The 27101-nt window shown below is 41.7% G+C and overlaps 1 protein-coding gene across 1 annotated transcript in view; it reads right to left on the bottom strand.

Moving 5' to 3' along the window:
* The window catches only part of SLIT3 (slit guidance ligand 3), a 795269-nt gene that overhangs the window by 214495 nt on the left and 553673 nt on the right, over positions 1-27101 (bottom strand). Inside the window, exons 11-12 of the mRNA XM_006115755.4 lie at positions 25516-25587; positions 15749-15820 (exon numbers count right to left, since the gene is read on the bottom strand). Of these exons, the coding sequence (XP_006115817.1) occupies positions 15749-15820; positions 25516-25587 (144 nt within the window). The remainder of the gene's footprint in view (positions 1-15748; positions 15821-25515; positions 25588-27101) is intronic.

The raw sequence follows: 27101 nt of genomic DNA, 5'->3' as shown, positions 1-27101 counted from the left end.
GGCACGGGGTCCGACCTAGCCGGCATTTAAAAATGGCGCCAGCCAGTTTTATGCAAATGAAGTGCAGGAAATTCAAATCCCGGGCTTCATTTGCAACTCCGTATGACTACATTACCCCCCCTAGTTCGAACTAGGGGGGTAGTGTAGACATACCCCCAGAGATCAGTGCGGGCAGCACTTGGCTGAACAAACAGCTTACAGCATTGTACAGAACTGAAATCTTTGTTTCAAATACAAGGCTTAACATTCTGTGACTGGTGGCTTTAAGGAATGTACCCCAAAATCTTACTGACCCTAGCTGTATTGCAGAGCAATTATCATGTTAGAACACTTGAATAATTCCTCCAGTGCATTATACTTACTGAAACTTGCCTCAGTATCAGGCATCCAGATCAGCAGTTAATGACTTATTGTTACGTGTACTGTGTCCAAGACACAGTAATCACCATGATCTCTGAATTGTCAGGCAGCGTGTGTCTTTCTCGCAAGCTGATACTTCATCTTCTTTATGAAACACAGGTCAACAAATTATAGATGGCAGCCTAGAAAGGGGATAGGTTTTGAGCCATTTCCCCAAATAGGCACTTACAAACCCTTCAGCTATCACCTCCCTTTTCTAATCTACTTACTGTTTCCCTCTTTTAATGTAATGAACTGCTGTGTTTCAAGGGGGTTGATCCATGGTCATATTAAGGACACATTGTTGTACTGATCACATCATCACGAACCATCCACCAACTCTTGCTTGCTCGGTGCTGGATGATTTGACACTCACTGTGGTTTCATACCCAGACACTTGTACTGAGGCAGCAATGTTGGTCAAAGCGAAGCATGCCACCTGCAAACTGAAAAATAGATGCACAGCCTGGACTGATGTGCTTCTAAAATATGCTACGGTGACTGTAGCAGAATCATTTCTGCCCATCTTTTACCTGCTGTGGAGACCTGCAGTTTCCCAACTGCATAGAAAGACTGCACTGTACTCTCACTTTATCAGGGCAAAGGACTATGCAGCAAATAGAAGAGATACAGGTTGATCACCTTGTTGTCCATACTAGGGCAGGTATTTGTGTATGTTCTGATGGAGCCCCCATTGCAGCAGAAGTGCCTCCACCAATAGTCAGGATTCATGAGGAACAGGTCCACATTAGACAGTATTTTTTTACACTGCTTGTTATCAGAGATACATCAGGAGTTCAGATAGCCTCTGCGTATAGCGTACATGGATCTTCAAGCTGTGTTTGATTCAGTTGACCGAGTCACGCTATGGTAGGCCTTCACAGGTGAAGTTGTCCTAACCACTCTACTGGACTTAATTAGTGAGCGGCACAATGGAAACCCTGCCCGAGTAAGTCTGAGGAATCAAATGTCAGCATTATTAAAACAGTATCTGGTGTCAAGCAGGGGTAAGTCTTTGCCCAAACACTCTTTTGTCGGGTAATTGATTTCATAAAGAAACATTCTGTCAGCTCTACAGGCATTGAGATTGGTGTTCTCTTGACTATGTGGATGGCATCCTTCTAGGCACTTACAAACCCTTCAGCTATCACCTCCCTTTTCTAATCAGGATGGCATCCTTCTAGTACAGAGCCCAGAAAGGTTTTGCAGGGCATTCCAGCAAATGGAGGAATTGGCTGAGGTTCGCCTCCATGTTTTGTGGTCAAAGATAAAGCTGTAAAATGTAGGATCAGGCCCATTCATGACTCAATCTCTTTGAATAATCAAACTGTCAAAGAAGTCTCTAGCTTTGCTATTTGGGTTCTACATTCACCAGTTCCTCACATGGAACTTTTCCGCTGGCTAGGCATCAGTGTCTGCCATGGGTTATTTACAATGAATATGGAATCAACAGTCTCATCACAACTACTAAGTTCAGGATCTATTTCATCTGTATCCTCTCACTAGGAGGGTGGTGAAGCTCTGGAACGGGTCACATAGAGAGGTGGTGAACTCTCCATCCTTAGATGTTTTTGAGGTCTGGTTTGACAAAACCCTGCTAGAATGATTTAGTTGGGGTTGTTTCTGCTTTGGTCACAGTGTTGAACTAAATGACCTCCTGAGGTCAATTCCAATCTTAATATTTTATGATTCTATGGTTCTCCATACTGAGGTACAGACTGAGTAAAACTGGAGGCTTTCTACACAATATGCCAATACTGCATATTGTGCATAAAATATAACAATTTCATTTGTAATGAAAATGTTTATGGTTGTTCTGGTCTACAGATTACTGGGGCCACTGTCTACAAATAGTATTTTACACTTTTTGGACATGTTGCAAGAATGCCAAGACATTCCAACAAATACTGTTCTCCAGGTGGCTTGTAAAAATTCCAATAACAGAGGGAGCAGGTGAACCAGAAGCAAACCTAATAGGTTATTGTGGTGTATCAAGTCTGTTCTAATGCTGGACTCTTGACCTGCCAGGCCTTGTGACTACATAGGAAAAGACCAATTGATGAACATTTAGCCAACCATTCAGTGTTGTAGAAGAAAAATTAGCATTGATGCTCTATCAGATTACCTTGGAAATCCATTTGACTGGATGATAGATTTGCCTTCACATACAAATTGAGTGTCTTCTCCCTTGCACCTCCTTTTCCAATGTCCTTTCAGCTCTCTCTGGGTTTTCCTAGTAACTAAGGTGACTAGTGATTTGTAGTGCTGCTTTTGATACCCTTTTAACCAATTTGATACCCTTTTAACCAGACATTCGCGCCCCCATTATAATGCAATCTTTCCCTCATCTCCACACGCACACTGATTGCTGTTACCTGTTCGTATCAAGCAGATTGTTGACTTCAGCTCTGTAATTGTGTCTGTGAAGGGATACTTTTTATTTGAAGCCAAAATGTTTCTTGATCTTCTTGCATGCATGTGCAGAAGTGTGTACCACAGTTGGGTCTTTGCATCATAATCAGCTTCCAAAGCTCCTGCACTGTATAACTGAAGGTAGCATTTTTTGATATTCTCCACCATCAGTTCTCTTATTAATGACTGAAATTATTATATTACATTAACAAGTGCAGACCTCAAGAATACTCTTCAGCTCAAATTGTGTACTATGACAATGTCACTAAGCATGAGAAACAGCACTAGCAGCACTGGGAACAAACTATCTTACAGCAACTTCTTGGAATGAAAAAAACCCCCACTTTCTGTGAACCACACCCTCACAGAGGGGAGATTTCTCAGCAGAGTACATCTGGACCACCAATCATGGAAAGAATTTAACAGAGAGAGTGAGAGATAAGCATTAATCTATGTCCAAGACTATGTGACTCATTGAGTGGCTGAATTTTACCTGTCAATAACGCAAATAAAACTTAGGAAAATGCAATACAAAATGTGACTTGCCAGAAGTCATTTGGCTGCTGTTCTTCATGGTAAGTTCTTTATGGCATAGTTCAGTAAAAGTATAAAGACGAAATCTTAGTTACGAGCCCATTCCACAGCACCTGCAATTAAATCTACCCCCACAGATGGTAAAGCCCCATTTTTATTTTGTGAGGTGTGCACAGTAGCAAGACTGTTCAGCATAGATGCAAAGGTTGCGTCTGTAGGCCAGCTGAGGGCCTGTGCATCAGTTGCCTTTGTAATACCTCAAAAGAGGCCTGATAAGCAGGATATAAATGGTACATATTGTCCTCATGCTCATCCTCTGTGCGGGAATGAATATTGTACACACCAAAAATATTACGAAAACATTATGATTTGAAAGTCTAACCCTCAACACTTAGGAAGTGCCAGAAGTGTAGTTGTCTATAGAACTCAAAGTGTGTTTGCATTATGATGCATTCTTTAACAACATGATCACTTATTACATTTTTCAAAAATGGCTCAACCATTTTTGCTGAAGCTTATACATACATAATAATTCAGCCTAAGCAAAACACCCAATATAGGAAAATTCAGCCCAAACAATTTAAGTATGGCAAAGTTGTAATAAATTGAAAAAAGGATTTCGTAATGGAAAGTGACAGGCAACCTAAACTATAGGTGGCATTACTAGCTCATGTCTATAGGCAGCTCAACAAGATGTACAACAACAGGAATTTAAAGAGTGGTGCCCCTTCCATGATGCATATTTCTCCCCTGTGGTCTAAAAACTACAGACAACAATGTCAGTCACATTTCTATAAAAGAAGATACCTTAAACAGACTATTGTTGTCTCACAGGGTATGTGTAGACTGCATCTCCTGTTGGCAGAGGGATACAGATTAAGCAGGTCAACATTGCAAACATTTAAATATCCCGTGCCTAATTTGCATAAAAATGGCCGCCACGTTTTGCTGACTCAGCACTTTGTTGGCAAAAAGCGGCAGTCTAGGAATATGTCTAGACTACATGACTCTGTTGCCAGAGCCATGTAGATTAGTTTACTAGACATACCCAATTGAAGTGGTGATTTAAATAATCGCCGCTTCATTTATAAATTAAAATGGCTGCTGCGCTGAGCCGATCAGCTGTTTTTCAGCTCAATGCGCTGGTCTGGACGCTCTGCGGTCAACATCAAAGGAATTTGTCGACCTCCCCAGTAAACCTCATCCCACGGGGCATAATGGGGTGGTCGACAAATGCCTTTGATGTCGACCGCGGAGCGTCCAGACTAGCACGCTGAGCCGACAAACAGCTGATCGGCTCAGCATGGCAGCCATTTTAATTCAAATGAAGTGGCGATTTTCTAAATCGCCACTTCATTTGGGTATGTCTAGTAAACTAATCTACATTGCTCTGGCGACAGAGCCATGTAGTCTAGACATACCCTAGAGGGGGATCTGTTCAGAAAGAAAGCCTTTTTTGACAGATCCCTTATGCCTCCTACAAGGAAGTTTACAGGATCTGTCGAAAAAGGCTTTCTTTCTCGACAGATCCCCCTCTAGACTGCTGCTTTTTGCCGACAAAATGCTGACTCGGCAAAGCGCGGTGGCCATTTTAATGCAAATTAGGCGTGGGATATTTAAATCCCTGTCTCGTTTGCAATGTCGACCTTCCTAATCTGCATCCCTCTGCTGACAGAGGGATGCAGTCTAGACATATCCACAGGGAACAGACAACAGGTACAAGAGTAGATCTCTTTAAAAATGATTTTTTTCATTAAAGAAGACAGAGGAAATGACTTTCCGGGGGCAGAGGTACCATATATACTGAAATCGCTACACAAAATGGTCTTCAGAACTGTTCCCTAGGCATTTTAAAAGTAGTGGTGTGTTAACTAGAAAGTTAATACCTAAATAATACTAACAAGCAATAAGAGAGGAGTAAAGTAAAGAAAAAAACTCAAACACCCTTTCTGAGTAAACCATTACTATCCCCATATTAGAAAGCAGAATGTACAATGTTTGACAATTTCCTGGTAAAAATTTGCTCCTATGAACAGTAATGCAACCAGAAACAACAGGGGGTATGTCTACACTGCAGAGTTTTTTCGGAAAAATTGCCAGTTTTCAAAAACTCGTCCATACTGAAATCGTGTTCTTTCAGAAAAAAAATTGAAAGATCAGAGGTGTTTTTCTGACATTGGTAAACCTCTTTCTACGAGGAAGAAGCCTTTTTCCGAAAGGGCTCTTTTGGAAAAAGGCGTGTGTGGATGGGGAAGAGGGAGTTCTTTAAAAAGAAGAGGAAAGAGGAAAAAGCACAGGTTCCTTGGTGGCCACTTCGTCCATAGTAATCACAGCTTAAATGTGAGATAGCATTCATTCAGTGTGGATGCTATCTTTTGAAAAGGCAGATCACTTTTTCAATATGCTTTTGCTGTGCAGACACTCTCTTTTGGAAGAAGTTTTTTCGGAAGGTCTCTTCCGAAAAAGCTTCTTCCAAAAGAAGCCTGCAGTCTAAACGTAGCCAGAGACACTACTACAGATATACCACCTTGGAGAAATTGATTCTATATATACACACCTAAGATATATAGGCAGAGTTTCTACTTTAACGATCACAGAAAGTAATGAAAAAGGGACTTGTTTATGTGAACTAGAGTAAGAACTCACATAACCATTTAGAACTGGGAGTTCAGGTAATACATAACATACTTTTGTGACCGGCAGTTGCTGTTCTCTAGATGATTTATAATACCCTTGAAATATGCCTCTCATACCTGAAGCTACGCAGGATAGATAAAGAAAACAACTGAGCAGGTTGGGATTTTTTTGTCAAACATTTCTGACAGAAAATGCTATTTAAAAAAAATATCAACACATTTGAAAAATGTTGATGAAAATTGTCACCTAAAGTATTTGTAGAAAAATACTCGATATTATTTTTCAGATTTTTTGCATTTAGTTTAGATTTTAATTATCACGATTGTTATGTATTATTATTACTGCATTCCTATTATAAAACCACAGGTGGATATTGATGACAAACAGAAGATAATTTAATTTAGTAAAGATAAGTTGCTTGACTCAGTACTATTTAACAGCTACCCTCAATTTTTAAAATAAGACAAATTACAAATAATTCAGTGATTATATTATGTCATATTATATAACCTAAATGAACCATGAAGTAGGCAAATAAATAGACTACCCTACAGGGAAGTTTCTTCCTAGCCTTCGTTAGTTAGAGGCTGACACATGCTCTGAAGGATGAAGGTTTATACCCCTTCCAAAACTCTTGATTACTCTTTACTCCTCCTGTAACAATTCTGGATATTGTTTTAATCTATGTAAACGTTCATTTTTATTCTATTACAATCTTAGCCTCAAACATTTTATCAAATGACTATTTATTAGATTCAAACATGTACATTAGGTAAACCCATACAATAAAAATTGATCTCAATTCCTCTAAAATATTATAGGTGAAAAAGCCAGCTATAACACATCAAGCAGAAAAACTTATTCTGATTAGACACTGCATCTTCTAAAAGCTGTGCTCAACAAATGACAAAGAGTTTCATTCTGTTTAGAGAGCTTTATGGGAAATAGTTTGCAGTGTATTTTTGTAGCCTTATCTTAGCGGGGCCTTCTTTGTATTTCTCTTGCAACAAATTATGGTGCATATAATTTCCACTAATTTTTCTCATTGTGCTATCAGCCTAATCCAATGTGATTTATACACTGGTTCCACATGTGTTGCACCATTCAAAGAGAAGTTGAAAATTCAAAAAGAAATAAAACCACATGCTAGTCAGAGGGATGATGGATTATTAACTCAGCTCTCTGTTTTCATCCATCTGGACACGTTAAAAAGTGTGTAAGAGATCACTCAGAAGTCTAAAATCCCATGTCTCCATTGCATAAGAGAAAGTGGCTAAAGACCAATGGTTTGCACTCTGTTGAAAACCTTGAACAGAACACAACTCTATTACAGTATTATGATCACATTACCGGCAAGAGCAAATTTGCCCAGGCATATTGTAATAATAACGTGTTTCGGCTAAGCCCTTTGAAAAGAGGTGTACTGAATAGGCACAATAAAGTTACTGGATGTTCACGAATTCCATCTATGTAATTAGGATGGTATCTTGATTGAATTATAGAGACAAGCACAATCTCAAGTGATTAATATTAAAATAATATTTTGAAAGCCGAAAACAAAACGATTGAAAATAACTGTTCTTAAGAGTAAAGATGGAAGTTGGTGTGGCTTTCACCCAAGCTACCATTTTTATTTTCTGCTCAGTGAAGACAAGTAACCAAACTATCAGCAAATAACTACATAACTCAAAGTTTGAAACAGCAGCCTAGCAGTCTTAATGCACCCGAGAGACTGCAGGTTGCTCTGTGTTGCTAGTGGATGGATCAGAAATCATTCTGACTACATTAATAAGGTGAGGGGAACAGAAAGGGAGAAAAAGCTGCCCAGAGCCACTGTGAAATCATTTTTCTCCCTTTTAGTTAGTTTAGCATTATGATAATAATGACAATATAGTTACAATTAAAACAGCCAGTATTCTGTGAGTTGACTGATGGGCCCCACCTGCAATTTCTGAGGAAAATGAGAACAAGATGAGAAAGACTAGGTTTAAACCCAATGGAAGCTGTGAGGCTCTATGACTATGGAAACATTAAGTAAACAAAACGGTGGAGGCCTACCAGCAGCTTACTCTGGTGGCCCCGTAACTGAAGTTTGAAAAATGCTGTCTTAGGCCACGTTTATACTTACTGCACTGGAGATCAATCTTTTGGTGTTCAATTTAGCAGGTCTAGTAAGGACCTGCTAAATCAAACACCAAGGGTATCCCAGTTGATGCTAGTACTCCTCACTTCATGAGGAGTCAGGAAAGTATCTCTTGCTGTGGAGATGGTGCCAAGGTCAGGTTAAGTATGTCGACTCCAGCTACGTTGTTGAGGGTATGTCCACATTGCATAGCTATTTCAAAATGAACTATTCTGGAATAGTTATTCCGAAATAGCTAATTTTGAAGTAACACATCTACCACTGCAAGGAAGCCTCAAAATTAGTCCAAGGCAGGCTTCCCTAAATGTGTTATCTCGATTTAGAGCCCCAGGAGGCACTGGGGAGGGGCTATTTCAAAATAGCAGTAGTGGAGCGTCTACATAAGCCTTATTTTGAAATAGCTATTTCGGAATAGATGTTATTCCTAGTAGAATGAGGTTTAAAGATTTTGGAATAAGCCTTCCTTATTTCAAAATTATTTCAAAATAGCGGAATGGCTCTGTAGATGTTTGCATCGTTTTTTCAAAATCACGCTAGTTATCTAGAAATAACAGTGCAGTGCAGACGCACCCTTACATAGCTGGAGTTGTGTAGCTTAAGCAGACCTTCTAGGTGTAGTATAGACCTGTGCTATGTCAATAGACACAGAGCTTAAGCTGCTGGGCTATTTAACTACGTTGTTGATACTCTAGCTCAACCTGCAGCCTGAGCCCTGGGACCTTCACAAGGTCCGAGAGCCTGGGTAGCAGCCCAGACTTGGACAATTACATTGCAATTAAACAGCCCTGCAGCCCAAGCCAGCTGGCAAGGGTCAGCTGTGGATTTTTAAGTGTAGTCATGCCCTGAGAGGCTGCAGCAAGACACTGGGAATCAGGTTTCTTGGGTTCCATTGGCTGCTCTATCATTGAACAAACCACAGCCATTTCTCCACACCTGTATCTCAAGGACAATGTGAGGATTAATTCATGTTTGTAAAGGTTCCAGATCCTCAATTACCTGGTTACATCCTTGTTAAAAAAAAGATGTTAGCACAGGGTGGTACCTACGATTCCACACATTTAGCTGTGGCCACAAGGGTGTCCATACACAGCATTTGGACACCTTTACCATTTCTAGGTGGAGCTTCCAAAATGCTGCTGTGATTGATTTGAAATATGGCCATCAACTGTTCGAATACAGATTCTTTTGGGCTGAAAGCATTCTCCTCCTTGAAAGGCATTGCAAATATTGATATCCTGAGCTAAAAGAAAGCTGAGCTCTGAGAAAGAGACTGAACGCTATCTGTTTGCCTTGCATCAAAGTATTAAATATCCGTGGATTTCACTAAGGAGGCTATTACGGCAGATAAGTTGAAAAAGCAACAAGAAATTAAAGTTCATTATTTCCAACAAAAGCTAAGCACTGAAAGACCTACCATCTTTCCAGACTTAAGCGTAAGGACTATAGAATGTTTCGAAGATTGGACTGCAGCTGTATCTGGTTGAGCAAAGGAATTGATTCTTAGAAAGTCGAAAAGCTCTAGAGTCCTAGTTTTAAAAGACTGGGATGTCAGCTTGATGGAAACTGTTTCATTCAGGCACCTCATTTATAAGACTAAATGACAAACCTGAAAAAATTTAGGGGATATGAAGAATGTATCTTTTATTGGTGGGCCTGGCCCCAGCTTTTATTGGTAGCCCTCATCCGCAGCAGGCCTGGCACCACAGGCAGGGGCACCTTAGTCTGGCAGGAGCAGCCCCCGGACACTGAAGGCCCAGTCTGAGGTACTGCTTGAACCCAGTTGAAGCAGCCCCTGTCCATGGTGGGGGCTTCTCCAGCCCCTCTGCTGACACTCACTTGAACGATTAACCAGTTAAACATACTGTTTAACCAGTTAACTGATTAAATGGGATTTTTGCATCCCTAGTACTTTGCGTAGTCTTGTAGAACTTGGTGCTTTCAAGGTTGCAGAGAGATTGTGTGAACTTTTCTACTTTACATCACCTTGAGTGGGATAGCAGCTCTCTACATTCTCCTTGAGCTTCAGATTTTAACTAACTCAAATCCAATGGTAAAACATCAAGAATTTGATGGAAACTCACTACAAATGGTGCAAACTTCACCCAATCCTCTCTGGAGCTTCTCTACGTGGCCTGAATGACATGGTGCTACAAGAAAAACGTAAAAAACAAAACACTTAAAAAACACTCCAGTCATCTGAAGAAGTGGGTTGTGCTCACGAAAGCTCATGATACCATCTACATGTTTTGTTAGTCTTTAAAGTGCTACAACTGTTTGTTGTTTTTTATGTTTTTCCTGTTACAGACTAACTCGGCTACCCCTCTGAAGCATGGTGGTACAAAATTAGGCTGGAAATGTTGTTATAATAGCATCCATTGTGGAAGTACTGGAAATCTCATTACCAGCTAAAACCCACAATATAGTGGCAGAGGAAAATGAAAAGCAATGAGCATTTACTAAACAAAAGTTTGATTGGCTTTTAGAGGCTTGGGAAGACTGTTCATTTGCACTGGTTTACAAATGTAAGTGTAATTTCTCACTCTATGTAATTGTATTTTGAGTAGACACAAAAAGTTTCTAATTCAGACCAAACTTCACTAAAATTCATGGCTTGGATCTGGGGTTTTAGCTGAGCCCATCTCTAATTCTGGAACACCTTTAAAATGTGTTTTATCTATGTATACGTCAGATTACAGGCATTGCTATGTCTACATACTGTGGAAGTAGGCCACTTCCCCCTTCAACAGACACATTTAACTCTGATGTGCACTGAAATCACATACACAGAGCTCTGCTTTATATCTGGGGGTATCTGCATCCGTGGATATGGATATCCATGGGTCATTTCTGTGGACAGAGATGTGGATGTGGTTCTACATATACATATTTATAAAAGGAAAGGAGAACCCTAATATTTTGGTGGATTGTTACTGAAGTGATGTTACAACAAATGCATCATTTTCCAAGTACAAACTCTGTAGCACACAGGCATATAGGACTAGATACAAAAGAACAGAAACCACTCTGGGAAACTTTTCTTTTGCATAGTGTCCAGCTGACCTAAGGACACATTTACACTGTAGGGCTAAAGCCAAAATAAGCTACGCAACTTGAGCTAAGTCTTATTTTGGCTTTTGGAGCAGTCAACCCAGTAGGAAGTTTGAGATAGAGCCCTCTTCCTCCGACTTCCCTTACTCCTCATAAAATGAGGGTTACAGGAGTTAGAGTAAGAAGTCCTCTATCTCAACATTATGTCGAAATAATGGATTGCTGTGTAGACATGGACTATGTTATTCTGAAATAACACTGCTGTGTAGATTTACCCGTAGTGAGCTCAATCGCTCACTTCTTAAGATTTAAGATCAACACATCACTAGTAAGATCAGTGACCATGTAAGGCAAATTTCCGTAAGAAACAAAGTTTATTGAAAATTGATACATTAGACACTCGATAAAGCTAATTCCATTCCCTACTTGTTACCTAATCTCTTTGAAACAGAAAATGTTATGATATCCTATTGACTCCAGACACAAAGATAGTACAAAGCATATGTGTCCAATGGCAATAAAAAGAGTCTGGAAATGTTTGCTTTAATATGGCTGGATAAAGTGCATTGTTTAGATATGAAAAGGTGGTTAAACTATGTGCTTTTTATCTACAATTCAAATGGCATGAGCCATTTGAATCATGGCTGTGTTTCACTGCAGGACGGTAATGCAGATTTAGCCATGAGAGGGTAAGCAGAGCAATCATCAAGCTTATCTGTCAAACTGCTGCAGAGTAAGAACGAACCGCGTTGTGTTAAGTTTTACCTACTGCATTGTGATTGACGTGTTATTTGAGAAACTCAGGAATTCTTGAAAGGTCTTGTCTATGTTCCAAGAAAATTGAAAAACAGATAAAGTTGCTTTAATTTTATTACAGTCTCCAGACAGACCAACATTAGTTAAAAACCTCCTGGAAAGGTAGTAAAACTGACTATGGCTAATGTTTACTTACAAATGCGCATCTCCGGCAGAGGCACTTTCCGATTCTGTAATATTCATACATGTCAGACACCTAATGCTAATAATGAAAATGCTGTCCCACAGCTGCAATCTCCTTTTAAAGCTTGTTGCTATGACCTGGAAATTAAAAAATAATAAAAAAAAAGATCCTGCAGCACCTTAGAGACTAACTAAAAATATAGATAGAATCATGAGTGTTCGTGGGTGCAACCCACTTCTTCAATGAAAGTTACAGGTTGCTAATGAATTCACATGCCACTTCTCCTTCCTGGAGAAAAGGACACCTTGCATCAGGAAAACTGCAGTCAACTAACGACTTGAGAGGCACTTGATATAGCCTGATAAGCGGAGTAGAAAGAACATGATCATAACTTCCATGACAGAAGCAGAGGGTCAAAAACAAGCCCCCAGAATCTTTAGCATTTGAACTACCAGAACCCCAGAACAGGATTACTCTGAACATGATACAGTCCAGGAAGAGAGGATCCCACTTGCTAGAATCTGTATTGCAGTTGGATTCCATGGATATTGCTGGTTACACTTGCGTATTTATGGAACAGTAAGAAGATCTCAGAAAGCAGCATTCTAATTGAAATCCAATTATAAGGTAACTCATTATATGTTAGGTCAGACTCTTAGTAAGTTAATCATGGCACAGACTTCAGAAATTACATTTATCCTGCAAATTTTACATTAATCCAGGTCAGTAATAGAGTTAAATTTAAAAAAAGGATACCATGGAACCATGCTTTTCTGCCTATGGTATATATGCCTCATCTACCCTGTGTTGTCCAGTTGAATTACATAATTCTAACCACCATTCTATGTGGCCTAATGTACACTACATTGATCATCTTTCACACATTCCGGGGACAGACAGGATTGTTAAAGATATTATGGGTAAGATTCTGCCATCCAAACCCAAGCTGAGAAGCACCTTGCTGTGAAATTAGGCCACTGACATTAATAGAACTACTTGCAGAATTAAGATACTGTTCTTCCTAATTAGGAGAGGCAGCATGTGGCTCTATTATTTTATATACAAGACACAAGCATGTTCAGGTTTTTGTGGTGTTTAAAAGAATAGTGTAATTGAGAGCAAATCACAGAGTAGCAGCTGCTGTGCAATTTAAGAGATTTTCCTCCTGAGCCAAACCCTGAATGCTTTGAGGACTTACCCTCACCCTCCCTTCCTGACAGCGTATACGGCTTTAAAATGCACTGATACACTTTCAAAAATGCTCCAGTTCAGGCTTAGAAAACTACACTGGCTACCAATGTATTCTAATCAAAGCTTTTTTATCAGTGTGTCTCCAGACTAATAAGGAGAAATCCAATCAAGAGCCCACTGAATGCTAAATTAGATTTAATCAGAGGGCAGTTTTCCAACTGTTCAACAGCAGGTCTAAAGCCAATCCATGCCATTTACGTTTTAGGCATCCATTAAAATACAACAAGCAAATCTGTAAGAGCTGCTTCAAAGCACCAGTCACAAAAATGTACAGACATTTGTTTGCATTCAAGCATGATCATTCCACTTTATCTTTGCCAATAGCTACTTTACATTACAAATACTTTCAAAAAGTCATTTGAAAGCCCCCATAGTAAGATTACCCAGGGAAGCCCTAACTCGGATAATCTTTTTTAAGATTTATCCACTTAGATCTTCTCATTTTGATGTGGCTTAAAGTGGTTTAACTACAGAATCTTTGAACTATGGATTTTGTCGATTTAACAGAGAAGTGTCACTTTAGCTAATCTCAGTATTAGTGTTTCAGCGTTTGGGCTTAAAGAAGTAACATAAAGTAGGTGTTACATACACAAAAGGACTATTATATAAATATAAAAGCAGCAAATAAACTTATCTTTATGCTTCATTCAAAGGTTCTATTTGTACAGAACATTAAGATAGCCCTCTGTAACTTGTGCAGCTTTGAATCCAATGATGGAGAATTCCTGTAAATCCATGGATGTCAAAGGCACAATATGGACAGAGTTGACCAAGCTGAATCCTTTATTCTTTACTTCAGCATAACCAAAAAAAGACCCCCATAATGAGACTGAGGATTATTTGAATTAAAGGCTCTTTTAGCTTGTAATTCTTTCACTGAACTGTATGCGGCTGCTAGTGAACTACAATAACGAATGTGCCTCTTGTATCAATTGATACTGCACCCAAGTTTCAGAATACTTGAGGGTCAACTGTCCTCATGCATAACAAAACAAAACAACAAAGGCCTGCATTTTTATTCTATTACTAGTGCATATGCTGGGACCAGAAGTAACTTAAGATATAGCGGGGCCTGCTTTGAATAGTTCAGGCTGACAGAAAAGGAGCATGAAAGAAGCAACAGGAGGTAACTGAATGCCTGAGAGTGATGAACAGTTTGCAGAATTCTCTCCTGAAGACTTTTAATATATCTGCCTCATATGCTCTTTCCCATCTTGTCCCTTTTCAGAGAAAGGTGACCCATAGTTTATCATCCAAATCTATTTCTGCCTTTGTACAGCCCCTAGTGTGATGGCATGGATCAAGGCAGCTGAGTAACACAGTATTGTAAATAATAACAATTATTATTTGGATTTCCAATCAGTGTATGTTGAGACAGACTAAGAGGCTTATATATAAGATATCTTTTGACTAATTTGTTGCATTCCTCTAGAAATACTCAATTTCCCCATTTCCATTGCATTCTTTGTATTTGTTTGATGATCTGATGCTGGCCTATATGGGACCAACTTCATCTATTTCTTCATCTGTCAGGGATGATAATCTGAGTTCTGGGAATACAGTTTAAATCAATTTAACTTTTGCCCCCTCTGCTGGCTGGATGAGATGGTCGCTGATTTCTCTCTCCCTCGGGATAGGTTCAAGGTGCTAAATTTTGTTTCTACAAATTTTAATTGTGTCCTATCTCTATTTCTCCAAGTGAGTTAATGAAAAATAAAAATAATTTCATAATCCAGAGTAGATCTTTCCTTAGGTCATAATGTTTTTTTTAATCATAAATCAGATCTGCATTTTAAACTATTTGACTCTGTAAATATACTAACGGCACGGGATGCAAACCATTTGTATTCAAAGGAAGTCACAATCAATGTAATAAAAATAATACAGATATGGAACTAAACCCTGCAGGTTATTTCAATATCCTTGAATATTAGTATTGTCCTTATAGGCCCAGGCTATCTGCAACATGACTGATTGTCATTGAGGGTCTATACATTTACTCACCATATGCTACACAGAAATAGCAAATAAGAAAAGAAGTATAAAAATTATTAACTGGTATCATCTTCACTGGCAATTGGTGGCGACTTTCAGATCTTGAGTTTCTTCATAATTCATCAACCAGAATTAATGTGTTCTTCCTCTTGTAAATTTAATCTACTGTATCAGCTGCCTGATATAGTTACCAAGCTGTACAAATCACACTCACCTTTTGTCTTTTCTCTTCTTCACCCCATTGCTCTCCTAGTCAGTGAAGTGTCTCAATGAGATTTCAGTGCACAAGGTAATGGGCCAACAAGGAATTTTGTGAAGTTAAAACTAGAAGCTAAAAACCTAAAAATCTGGTTAGACTGAATACTAGTAAAAGAAGAGATCATACTCACAGCAACTGCAGAGAGACAAGCCCATCAAAAAGGCCTTTGGGAATCTCGGTGATCTTATTTCCATAGAGCACTCTGAAAGATACGGGAAAACAAAAGAATAGTGAGTCACATCCAGCTTACTCTCCTCACATCCTTCTCTGAATTATCGTTTTATTGATCTAATGGACCATTCCCAGGATCTATAGCCATTTCATTTAACTACTGATCTCATTTTCCTTTCAATAGGGCACATGGTATTAAATGAGTTGTTATGATTCAGAATTTGTCTGGTTTTGAAAAGTGTTTTTAATGCAGAAACTGGACATTCTCCAAAAACTGTTTCTAACTATTTTCCAGTCTGTCTACTCCCTTCCTTCCCCCATATGAAATGTTTTAACCATTGATACCTCCAGGTCATGATGCAAAAAGTCTAGAATTCAGCATGGTGATGTTGCATTATTAATTTCTAAAGATCTTGAAACATGAACCAGGGATTTGTATATTTTAAAGGACCCTGTCTCAATGAGGTCTAAGCTTCTATTAGCAGCTGAACTAGGCATTCAAATAACATTTCATGAGGTACCAGTTGCAATCTCAGCATAGCTCAGTATGAGCAATGGAGCCCAACTGGGAAAAATAAGGGAATATGAATATTTCTCAACCATAAAAATAATTCAGTTGTGAAACTGAGAAAAGATTTGGGGGCACAGATGGGAGTTACTCAGTATAAACAGATTCATTGCTATGTGACATGTGCCTTGATGCTGCCTGATATGCAAAAAGTTCCAAAGGGTTCCCCTAAACCCAAGCCAAACATGCTGTGGTGGAAAGCAGTGAAATTCTCCACCCTGCATCAATGGCCATCATCCTAAAACTGCCCTTAGTACTGATTACCGTTGTCCTAGAGCAGTGGTCCCCAACCATTTGGGGTTGCCGGGTGCCAGGGGGCGTGGCCGTTCGCCCGCCGGGCGCCCGGGGGGGCGAGGCCCCACCATAGCCGCATTCCGGGGCCGGCGCTCTCCCCTCAAGCGCCGCGCGCCCGGGGCCGGCGCTCTCCCCCCCTCCCCCAAGCGCTGCGCGCCCGGGGCCGGCGCTGGCGCTCTCTCCCCCCCTCTTCCCCAAGCGCCGCACGCCCGGGGCCGGCGCTCTCTCCCCCAAGCGCCTCGCGCCCGGGGCCAGCGCTGGCGCTCTCTTCCCCCCTCCCCCAAGCGCCGCGCGCCCGGGGCCGGCGCTCTCTCCCCCAAGCGCTGTGCGCCCAGGGCCAGCGCTAGCGCTTTCTCCCCCCCATGCGGGGGGTGAATCCGCGGCGCCCCCGGGGCCGGCGCTCACAGTGCGCCACGCGCCTGGGGCCGGCTCCGGCACCGCACATGTGCCACGTGCCCGGGGCCAGGCCAGCCCTGAGCACTTGGTGGGCGCCGAGAAATGCCCCCGCGGGCGCCATGGTGCCCGCGGGCACCGTGTTGGGGACCACGGTCCTAGAGGATATTTTACATCAGGGCTACTCAACTCTGGAATCCCCGGGTGTCACAACGATACTCACAGCATATGCCGAGGGTGACAACTTAAGTGTGGTTGCATATATATGCAAGTATCTATGCAAATATATGTGAATAGCTTCTTTCACACTGACGGATGAATACAAAGATAAAGGCAAGACTATACAACACACAGACCCCATTTCAGTTAGTTCCACTAATAAAATGCAATATTTGCCTGATTTCCACCCATATAACAGCACTTTTAATGAACAATGACAGTCCAGGAATTTAACTACTAAAATGCATATCAACAGAAGACCATTATATTGACTCGCCGTTGTGGAGTGTGTTCCCAGTGGAGGCCGTGTTCAAAGGATTCCACCTACGGGCTGCGTGTTGAGCCCTGCGTAATCCCAAATCACACCACAGTCCGCAAACAAATGGGCCACGGGTTGAGTAGCCCTGTCTTACAACAATCTCAGTACCTGACACATCTGTAACTCAGCTAGCTACCTAAAAGGAACTTTGGAAGAATGTGGCTAAAGCAATTAACCACGGGGGTATATTTAAAAGTAGCAAGACTGTGAAATTCAATGCTCATTTCAAGGGTAAATCTTGGAAAGTATTAGATGCTGTCTATTTTTTAAATTTGTTTTAAAAAAATGTTAATAATAAAACAAAACTTTAGATTTTTAGAAGCCATGCAAAGAAACATTTCCAAGCCTAATGGGGCCTGCACTAATGTGGCATATTAACATTTGAACAAATAACTGGCTAAACAAAAGGTCGCATGATAGCTCAGGCACCTATTTGCCATTCATATTAATGCTCCGTGCTACGCTGAGCCAAATTAACTAATGTCATTGCCTGCCCACCATGTCACAGTGGAAGTCAAATCTTCCCATGCAGCAGCAGCAGACAAATACGGGGGAAGCACATGAGAGTGCATCTTATTTCCCTGCATCTCTTAGTGTTTCTAATTGAGAGCCTGGAAACATTTACCCGGGAGCTTTGATTATCTTTGAGACGGGCACGTGTTCAGATGCTCACATCAGCCAGACTGCGGTTAAGTCCCCACTCCTAAGATATTTTGCCTTTGATACACTATAAACGGCATGCCTGCAAGTACAGCTGCTAGAGTTACTTGTGGGAAATGCATCTCTATCCTGGTCAATCTCACACCCCATACCGTATCACCAACCTTTCATCTTCCCGCCTCTCTTATACAAATGCACATAGCAGCGTTTCTGGAATATCAGCATTGAAATGAGAAAAACCATAATCAAAAATTACTCAGGGAGACCCAGCAGATCATTTCAATGATTCTACATGCTCTCAAAGATGTGTTAAACAACCAGGGGCCTATTTTTGGACATTTAGCTACTAAGAGCTGTAAAGTGAATGTGCATTTGCTTCCCTCATTGGTGCATTGACTTCCCCCTCCCCCCCTGCCCTTTTTTTGCAGGCTTTCTAGGCACATTTGCAAATTAGGTCCACAACTATACACATTTTTGCACCCTTCAACAACTGAAAATCAGACCCAAGATACTTTGCATTAAAACGTACAGGCTGCGTCTAGACTGGCATGATTTTGCAGAAATACTTTTGACGGAAAAGTTTTTCCATTAAAAGTATTTCCGCAAAAGTGCATCTAGATTGGCACGGATGCTTTTGCGTAAAAGCATCCGTGGCCAGTCTAGAGGCGATTTTGCGCAAGAAAGCCCCGATCGCCATTTTAGCCATCGGGGCTTTTTTGCGCAAAACAGTTCTTCCCAGTCTACACTGGCCGTCTTGCGCAGGTATTCTTGCGCAAGAGGGCTTTTTCCCGAGCAGGAGCGTGAAAGTATTTGCGCAAGAAGCACTGATTTTGTACACTACAAAGTCAGTGCTCTTGCGCAAATTCAAGGGGCCAGTGTAGACAGCTGGAAAGTTTTTGCGCAAAAGCAACTGCTTTTGCGCAAAATCTTGCCAGTCTAGATGCACTCACAGAGTAAAATGCACAATAACAGAAAATAAACAAAAGAAATGGTTAAATCAGCCAATTAGTGAATTAACAAAGACTTACACTAGCACTTCTACCCGTCTTACTTTCCTTGAGTCCCATTAATGGTTTATTTGCTTCACAAGCTATTTGGGAGAATGAAAGTGGATTTATACTTGTCATTTACTGCCAGATAAAGGAAGAGATTTACAGATAGCTACTCCCTCTGCGGCAGAAGCGGGAGGAAGAGTTCAGGCTGAATGTAAGTGCAGAACTGATGTCTATGCTCGATTTGAAATTTAAAAATGAGAAAGTTAAAAGGACCACAAACACTGATTCCTCTCCTCTTCCCTACAGTTCCCTGCTCCCTTCCAACTATACACACCCACATGAGTGGTGTCCGTTCAAGAGAGATACCAGTTTGGATGTAGATGGGAACCATGAAAAGAAACACATAATCCTGTGTGCAAGAATGCCCAGTGCATAACTTCTGTTCAACTCATCCCTGACAGTTCTGATTAGACTATTTCTTCTAATGCCAGAATAATTAATTTTGAAGAATCATATACTATCTATATGAGTCAGGAAAACATCTCCAGGTGGCTTACAAATGTTTTAATGACATATGTAGAGTTGATGAACTTGAGGGCTGTCATCTAATATAGCGATTTTCAAACTTTTTTTTTCTCATGACCCAGTTTAAGAAAACCATTGATGACCACGACCCAACATAATTTGACCGGAGTGTGGGTTCTGAGGTGGGGCTGAGGATGAGGGCTTTGGGGTGCAGGAGGAAGCTCTGGCTTTGGGGGTCAGGGCTGGGGCAGGAGGTGCTCCCGGTCAGCGGTGCAGTAGGAATGCTAACGCAGCTTCCTGCATCTCCTGGCACCTCAGCTCAGGCTGTGCCTCAGAAGCACCAGCAGCAGGTTCGCAGCCAATGGTAGTGCAGAGCTAGTGCCCAGGCCAAGTGTAGTGCACTGAACGCCCCCACCTAAGAGCTGGCTGCTTCTCGGGTGCAGTGTATAACTGTGCAGTGGCCAGGACAGGCAGGTAGTCTGACTTAGCGCCTGCACTGGTCATCTGATCACCCAGGAACAATGAGACCCGGTAGCTGACATTCCTTGACCCAGTACTGGGTTGAGACCAATAGTTTAAAAACCGCAGGTCTAATAGCATAATAGCATATAGAGCCATCAGCCCATCAGTTCATAGCTAAATGCCTTTAATATGGCTGTGACCCACATGCCGCAAACCTGGCAGACCGGGTGCATTTCAGCTAGCAAAAACTTCCAGACAGTCAACAACCTTCCAAATACTGGGGAGAAAAGTGCCTGAAAAACCCAAACTGCCAACTGCATTGCACATATTACAGCAGAAGCCTGAGAGTAGGGATGTAAAATGTTCATTGTTTGGCTAATCGAGCAGTCGATGCATCGACTATTAAATTAATCGATAAGGGCGCTTCCACCTTTGACTACCTTTCTGCTGTTGCTATACTTCAAAGGCAAAAGCGCTACGGTTCCCCGCAGTGCTTTCGCCTTTTAAGTATAGCAACAGCAGAAATGTAGTCAAAGGACTACAGTAGTAGTCCTGCTGGCCCCGTGCTCCCCACAGCATTTCAAAGCGGCACCGCCACATGGAGCCAGGGGTCAGCGGGGACTCTGAGTCAGCTGGGGACCCCGGGCTGCATGCAGTGTTTCAAAGTGGAAGAGCCTGGGCTCCATGTAGTGCTGCCGCTTTGAAGCAAACTTGACTTCCCCGCCCCTTGCTGCCTCTTTCTGATAGAGGCAGCAGGGAGAAGGGGGGAGCGACTAGCTGACTAGTGTGTCGACTATCTGATAAGCATTTGCTTATCGGACAGTCGACTAGTCGTTCACATCCCTACCTGAGAAAGTCGCCCCATTAAAATGATGAGGAGTTTCTTCACCAAAACAATAAAATAAAATCTCCACAGCTATATTCAGCTCTTCATGGAAATTAAATAGGCTCCTAGACACAGGACAATGTATTTTACTGATCCAGTTAATTGCTTCGATTCAGAGAACTGACAAGAGGAGTAACTTTTTAAAAACTCTTTACAAGCAGTGCATTACAGAAAGTGAACCTTGTTGTTCCTTCACAATTCTACATAAAGAAGCATATCTTGTTAGCTCTTCATAGAAAGAAAGCAACCAACAAACAAAAACCCTTAGAAAAAGAGGTCAGAAATGCCTTCAAATGGTACAATGCTAGTCTGTTTCATATTGTTTGGTGACATACTTCTATTGTCTGCTAAGAGATACCATTAAACTTTATTTTTTTTTTAGCAGAACGTGATATTTAGAGGTTAATTTGATTCAAACAACCTGGTGTTGAATGCCACAGTTGCTCGCACACTGAGCAAACACTGATATTGCTAAATTAGATAAAATAATTAGAGAAAAAGAAGGAAAATTTTCCCCAGAGTTTTGTGTCCAACACTTGCCATTAGAGTATACTGAACAGGACCCTAGAAAATATTAAACCTTAAACAATACTGCACTGGCAGCAACTTGGACTAGAAGGGTACAAATGACTTTACCACAATCTCTAGTTCTCAATCTCTTAACCAATAACAGGATTAAGGAATTTGGGATCACGTGACCAGCATAATGACATATTTCTTGTGTTCCATAAGCACTGTGGGTTAGTTGTCTGCTTTAAAAGTACCTGAAGTAATGGGTTCACAATTCGTTTTGTTGTTTAACCTCCTGCAAATCTAGCTGTGACTTGTGCAGTTTAGTCACTGTCCCAGAATACAAAGTTTTTCTCCAGAAGGTTGACCCTGAACTTGATGGATATAAAAAGCCCAATATTAAATCCTTTACTCTGTACCATATATTTTCCAGCTAATAGTTCCCTTACTTTGCGTTTGATGTAACATTCTTAGTGAAGTGTCAGACCAGGACTTAGTGCAATGGCTTTTTCCACCTTCAAAAGGCTTTTAACTCCCATTCAGACTGTGAAAGTGATTCTTGCTCTGAAGCACTATGTTTCCAAATTATGAGGACAATGGCATAGATTCAACAAGGAATAGGAGCTCTCAAAACAGCAGCAAGGATTGTGGGCAATAGCAGCATTAAATTTCTGATATTTTAGGAAAACGTGGATTTTTTGCTGCTGCATTTCATATTTCTGCACAACAATTTGGCTAAATAAATCAAGGTAAAAATACTGGATGCAATTTGTTACTTTAAAATAGATTCAACATTTATTTAAATAGTGTTTTAGTGCAGATTTCACATCACCCAGGATGACAGAAACATCATCACACGGCACATGATGATGTGATATATGAATGACATGCCAAATACTAAGACTAATCTATGTTCCAGCTGATCTAAGCTGATAAATCACTTGTGAGCTCAGTTCAGATGGGGAAGGATTTCTCATCTTACACAGGTCTGAAATCTATTCCTTCTCAACTGAAGGGCTTAGGCTGCTTTGCTGCATCACGCAAAATGTGTCTAGATTGTCTGGATAAGGCCCTTAAGAACTCTGACACAGTCTAATTAAATGTGCAGAAACCCTACAGGCTCCCAGCATTCTCTTGTATCTTTGATACTATGCACAGTAATCAGACACTGTTCTTTCATCCAATCCCCTCTCTGATAGTCAAGCCAGATGTTTCAATGGATGAACCAAAAATTAATTTACTTCAGAAAGTCCATTGACTGCAGAAACAGAGTTAATACAGGAACGTGATCTTTGATTTAACTATTCACAACTTGCAACCCTGTGGATGAAACTTTTAACAGCTACCTAATTCAGGCAATAATAAATACCCTAGAATTCCTAGTTTTGAATGTAACCACCCTTGTTTAAGTAATCCAGTCCCTTGAAATGGAATTAGAGCACCAGCTGTAGTGGTTAGTTTGCTTACAGAAGGAGGGAAACTGAGATCTTTCAGAAAAGCTTATTTCGAAAGAGAGCGTCTACACAGTAGTAGCGCAACGAAAAAGCAATGTGTTTTTTCGAAAGATAGCGTCCACAATGATTGGATGCTATCTCACATTTCAGTTGTAATTAGTCTGGATAGAGAGGCCACCAGGGCACCTGTGTTATTTCCTAGAGGCCTCTTTTTTCAAAAGAACTCCCTCTTCTGCGTTCACACACACCTTTTCCTGAAATAGGCTTCCTCCTGGTAGGATGAGGTTTACCATCATCAGAAAAACCCCTCTGTTCTTTCAGCTTTCTGTCAAAAGAACTCAATGGCAGAGTGGACACAAATATTGTTTTTCCGGAAAAACGGTCATTTTTCTGGAAAAATGCTGCAGTGTAAATGCGCCCTCAGCATGCCTCCCCAGCTGCTGAGGCTAACTTGTGGTGCCCGTGTCAATTCTATCTAAACATGAATGTCCCTGAGCTTGGCAGGGCATAAGCGCTGAAGCTGCCTAGATTCTGAAAGTTGCTTCTATCCCTTGGCCTATAGCACTAGCCTGTTGAGTAGTGCTAGTTTAGCACAAAGCCAAAATTACATTAAGCAGTGAACACCATTTTTTTTTCACTGAATCATTTACTAACATTTTGGTGGAATTTGACCAGATCCAGAGCAGCAAGAGAATACTTCAATCCTCATGTTATTCCATACGAACTGGCAACAGTACCTATCTTTGGCATCCAACCAGGTATGTTTAGAAGACAGGATAAAAACCATCTTTTAGTTTTCTGTCTCAAGGGCATAGTACAGTATATAGTTTAATGCTGACAAGTCTTTCAATATTTGCATTAAGGCTGTAATAGTGTAGTTGATTAACCAATTAACTGATAAGCATAAGCTTATAGGTTAATGCTATAGACTATACACATTTCCTCCCTCCCCTTGCCAGTAAGTTTTTTAGCAGGCTGGCCAGTAGCCTGGTTGGTCCTGGCTTGGGTGCAGGCCTGGGACATACCCTCGCTGCGGCTCTGCATTTTAAGTGTATTAGGAGCCAGGTGGGCAGGCAACCAGGCTCAGTTCTGGCTCATACTGGGTCCAGGAGCTTAGCCCACCACCCCCCGGACAGGGCTGCTGCCACCCTGTGCTTCTGCCTCTCTATCAGAGGCAGCAGCGCAGGGTGACAGACAACTAGTCCGCAAGGAGACCTGGTTTTTAAACTGGCTCTTCTTGCAAACCAGCTCCTGCCTGGCACCCCACGCTGTTGCCTCTAATACAGAGGCAGCTGTGTGGAGTGGCAGAGGGTTCCTCAAGAGTGGGGCCAGAGGGCATTAGGTGCCAACCTTGCCTCCAGGGACTATAGAATAGTCGAATAACTGATAAGAATTCATGGGGTTAATCGACTATTCGATTAATTTATATTTAACATCCCTAATTTGCATTGATCAACAAGTTGCACAGATTATTTATTAATGCTGATTGGCAACCAGAAAATGCAATGCTGGCTGCATTTCTACAGTTCATAAACTCTGTTTAAATCGACTCCATAATTTCTAGTGGTCTCTAATCCAAAGTAATCTAAATTGTATTAAAAACAATTTCACATTAACTCAGGCAATGCCATTCCAAAGGTTTAGACTCCTCTTCCTACTAGGACTTTCCCCCAACACTTTTTCTTTGGTTCATTTTCCTTATGCAGCAAATTACCATGTACTGCCCCTTATTTGTTGTTGCAAGCTTCAGTGTTTTAAGTAGAACTGATGGTGGGTACCAGATAAAATGCAGTTCAAACTCAACTGGAAACCACAGACAGTGTCTGTATGAAAAAAGAAAGCAACTGTGAAGAGATTCTGTTTTCCCTCCTCTTATTTCTGTACTAAGTAATATTTTAGTCCATTTTGTTGATAAAAGTAATACTTACAGGTCAGAAATAGGAACACTTTCTTCATTGGCTAAGGGCCTTCATTATGTAATTTGCAAAAGGAAAACCAGAATCTGAATGCTGCTGAGAACATGGAAGATGGTGCTGGTGTAGAAAAGAGCTTCCCTCTCCCAAGACCTTTCTAAAAGCACTACTGAAAAGTGACTTTGAGCTTTGGTGTATTTTTGGACACCAAGAAGAAGCGGGAGATAAGTCTACATAACCGTAGACAGCACAGACATAGAAATAATGCACTCATTCAATGGCTTTGGAGAAGTGAACAAATAAATAACCTTCAGGGTACGCATCTATAAAGGAACTTATTAGAGTTGTGTAAACAGTTCCCTCTTCAAGTCTGCACGATCAATTTCTCATTTACGAAAGATTAGGCGCTTCACACTAGTTGACGACTCTGCACAGAAACATAAAGCATCACCAGCCACCACTCAATTCTATTCTTTTTTTTTAAACACATTGAGATTCTCACCAAACAGCTGACTCAGCCTTACTTACAGCGAGGTGAGGGATTTCAAGCCATGGAATGCGTCAGGAGCAATATCAGATACTTGATTCTTGCTGATGTCTCTGTGAATAGAAGAGGAGAGGGGGAAGTGACAGGTTATTTGTAAATAAGAATTTGTTGAAAAAAGGGTTTTTTCAGTGTTATAAGGACTTTATTACCTATTTCATTATTATTGTTATTTATAGCTTGTGAGAGCTCTAGTCATCATGATCCCACTGTGATAGACATGGTACAAACACAGAACAAGTAGATGGCTCCTCATCCAAATAGCTTACAACTGCAATTTAAGATAAGGGACAACAGATGGATACAGACAGATGGAGGACTTCAAGAAAACAATGCAACAATATTGGTCAGTGTGATAACCATGTTATCAGCACAAAAGTCTCTCGTAACATCCATTATTCCGAAATAACAATGCAAGCATCTACACAGCAATTCCATAATTTTGAAATAAATCTGAAATAACGGACGGCTTATTCCGACTTTTGTAAACCTCATTCCATGAGGAATAATGCCTATTTTGGAATAGCAGTAGTGTGGACGCTCCACCGCTGTTATTTTGAAATAGCTCCTCCCCAGGGCCATTCAAAGTAATTACTCCCCAGTGCCTCCTTGGGCTCTAAATTGAGGTAGTACAGCCACATTACAGAAGCCTGCCTCGGACCAATTTTGAGGCTTTCCTGTAGTGTAGACATGCTACAGGCAGTCCCCGGGTTACGTACAAGATAGAGACTGTAGGTTTTTTCTTAAGTCGAATTTGTATGTAAGTCGGAACTGGCGTCCAGATTCAGCCGCTGCTGAAACTGACCAGCGGCTGACTACAGGAAGCCCGAGGAAGAGTTGCTCTGCCCTGGGCTTCCCGGAATCAGCCGCTGATCAGTTTCAACAGCGGCTAAATCTGGATGCCTGGGACAGAGCAGCTGGAGCGCTGCCGGGTAGGTCCCCGCAGCGCCGCACCTCGGCGTTGCGGGGACCAACCCGGCAGTGCCCCAGCTGCTCTGCCCCAGGTGTCCCCAAGTCAGCCGCTGCTGAAACTGATCAGCGGTTGATTCCAGAAAGCCCGGGGCAGAGCAACTGGGGCGCTGCTGGATCAACCCAGCAGCATCCCAGCTACTCTGCTCCAGGCATCCTGATTCAGCCGCTGCTGAAACTGATCAGCGGCGGCTGAATCAGGACGCCTGGGGCAGAGCAGCTGGGGTGCTGCCGGGTTGGTCCAGTAGGGCCGAGGAGCCGTGCTGCGGGACCAACCCAGCAGTGCCCCAGCTGCTCTACCCCAGGCGTTGGCGGCGAGAAAAGACTGGTCTGCTGGGGGGGAGGGCGCACTAACTGCGCTCCCCCCCCCAGCAGACCAGGGAGACACGGGCGGCGGGACCACCGAGACGTGCCGCGGTCCCGTCTGCATCCTCCGTGGCTTTGCTCCGCGTCTCCCTGGTCTGCTGGGACCCCCAGCAGACCAGGGAGACGCGGAGCAAAGCCGCGGAGGATGCCTGCAGTGGGACCGCCGCGTGTCTGGGTCCCGCTGCCGGCGTTCTCCGAGGCTTTGCTCCTCGTCTCCCCAGCAGACCAGGGAGAT

Source organism: Pelodiscus sinensis, chromosome 17 (genome assembly GCF_049634645.1).
Source record: "Pelodiscus sinensis isolate JC-2024 chromosome 17, ASM4963464v1, whole genome shotgun sequence".
NCBI classification, from domain to species: Eukaryota; Metazoa; Chordata; order Testudines; family Trionychidae; genus Pelodiscus; species Pelodiscus sinensis.
Note: the sequence above shows the minus strand (reverse complement) of the source record. Positions and strands in the feature narration are given on the sequence as shown.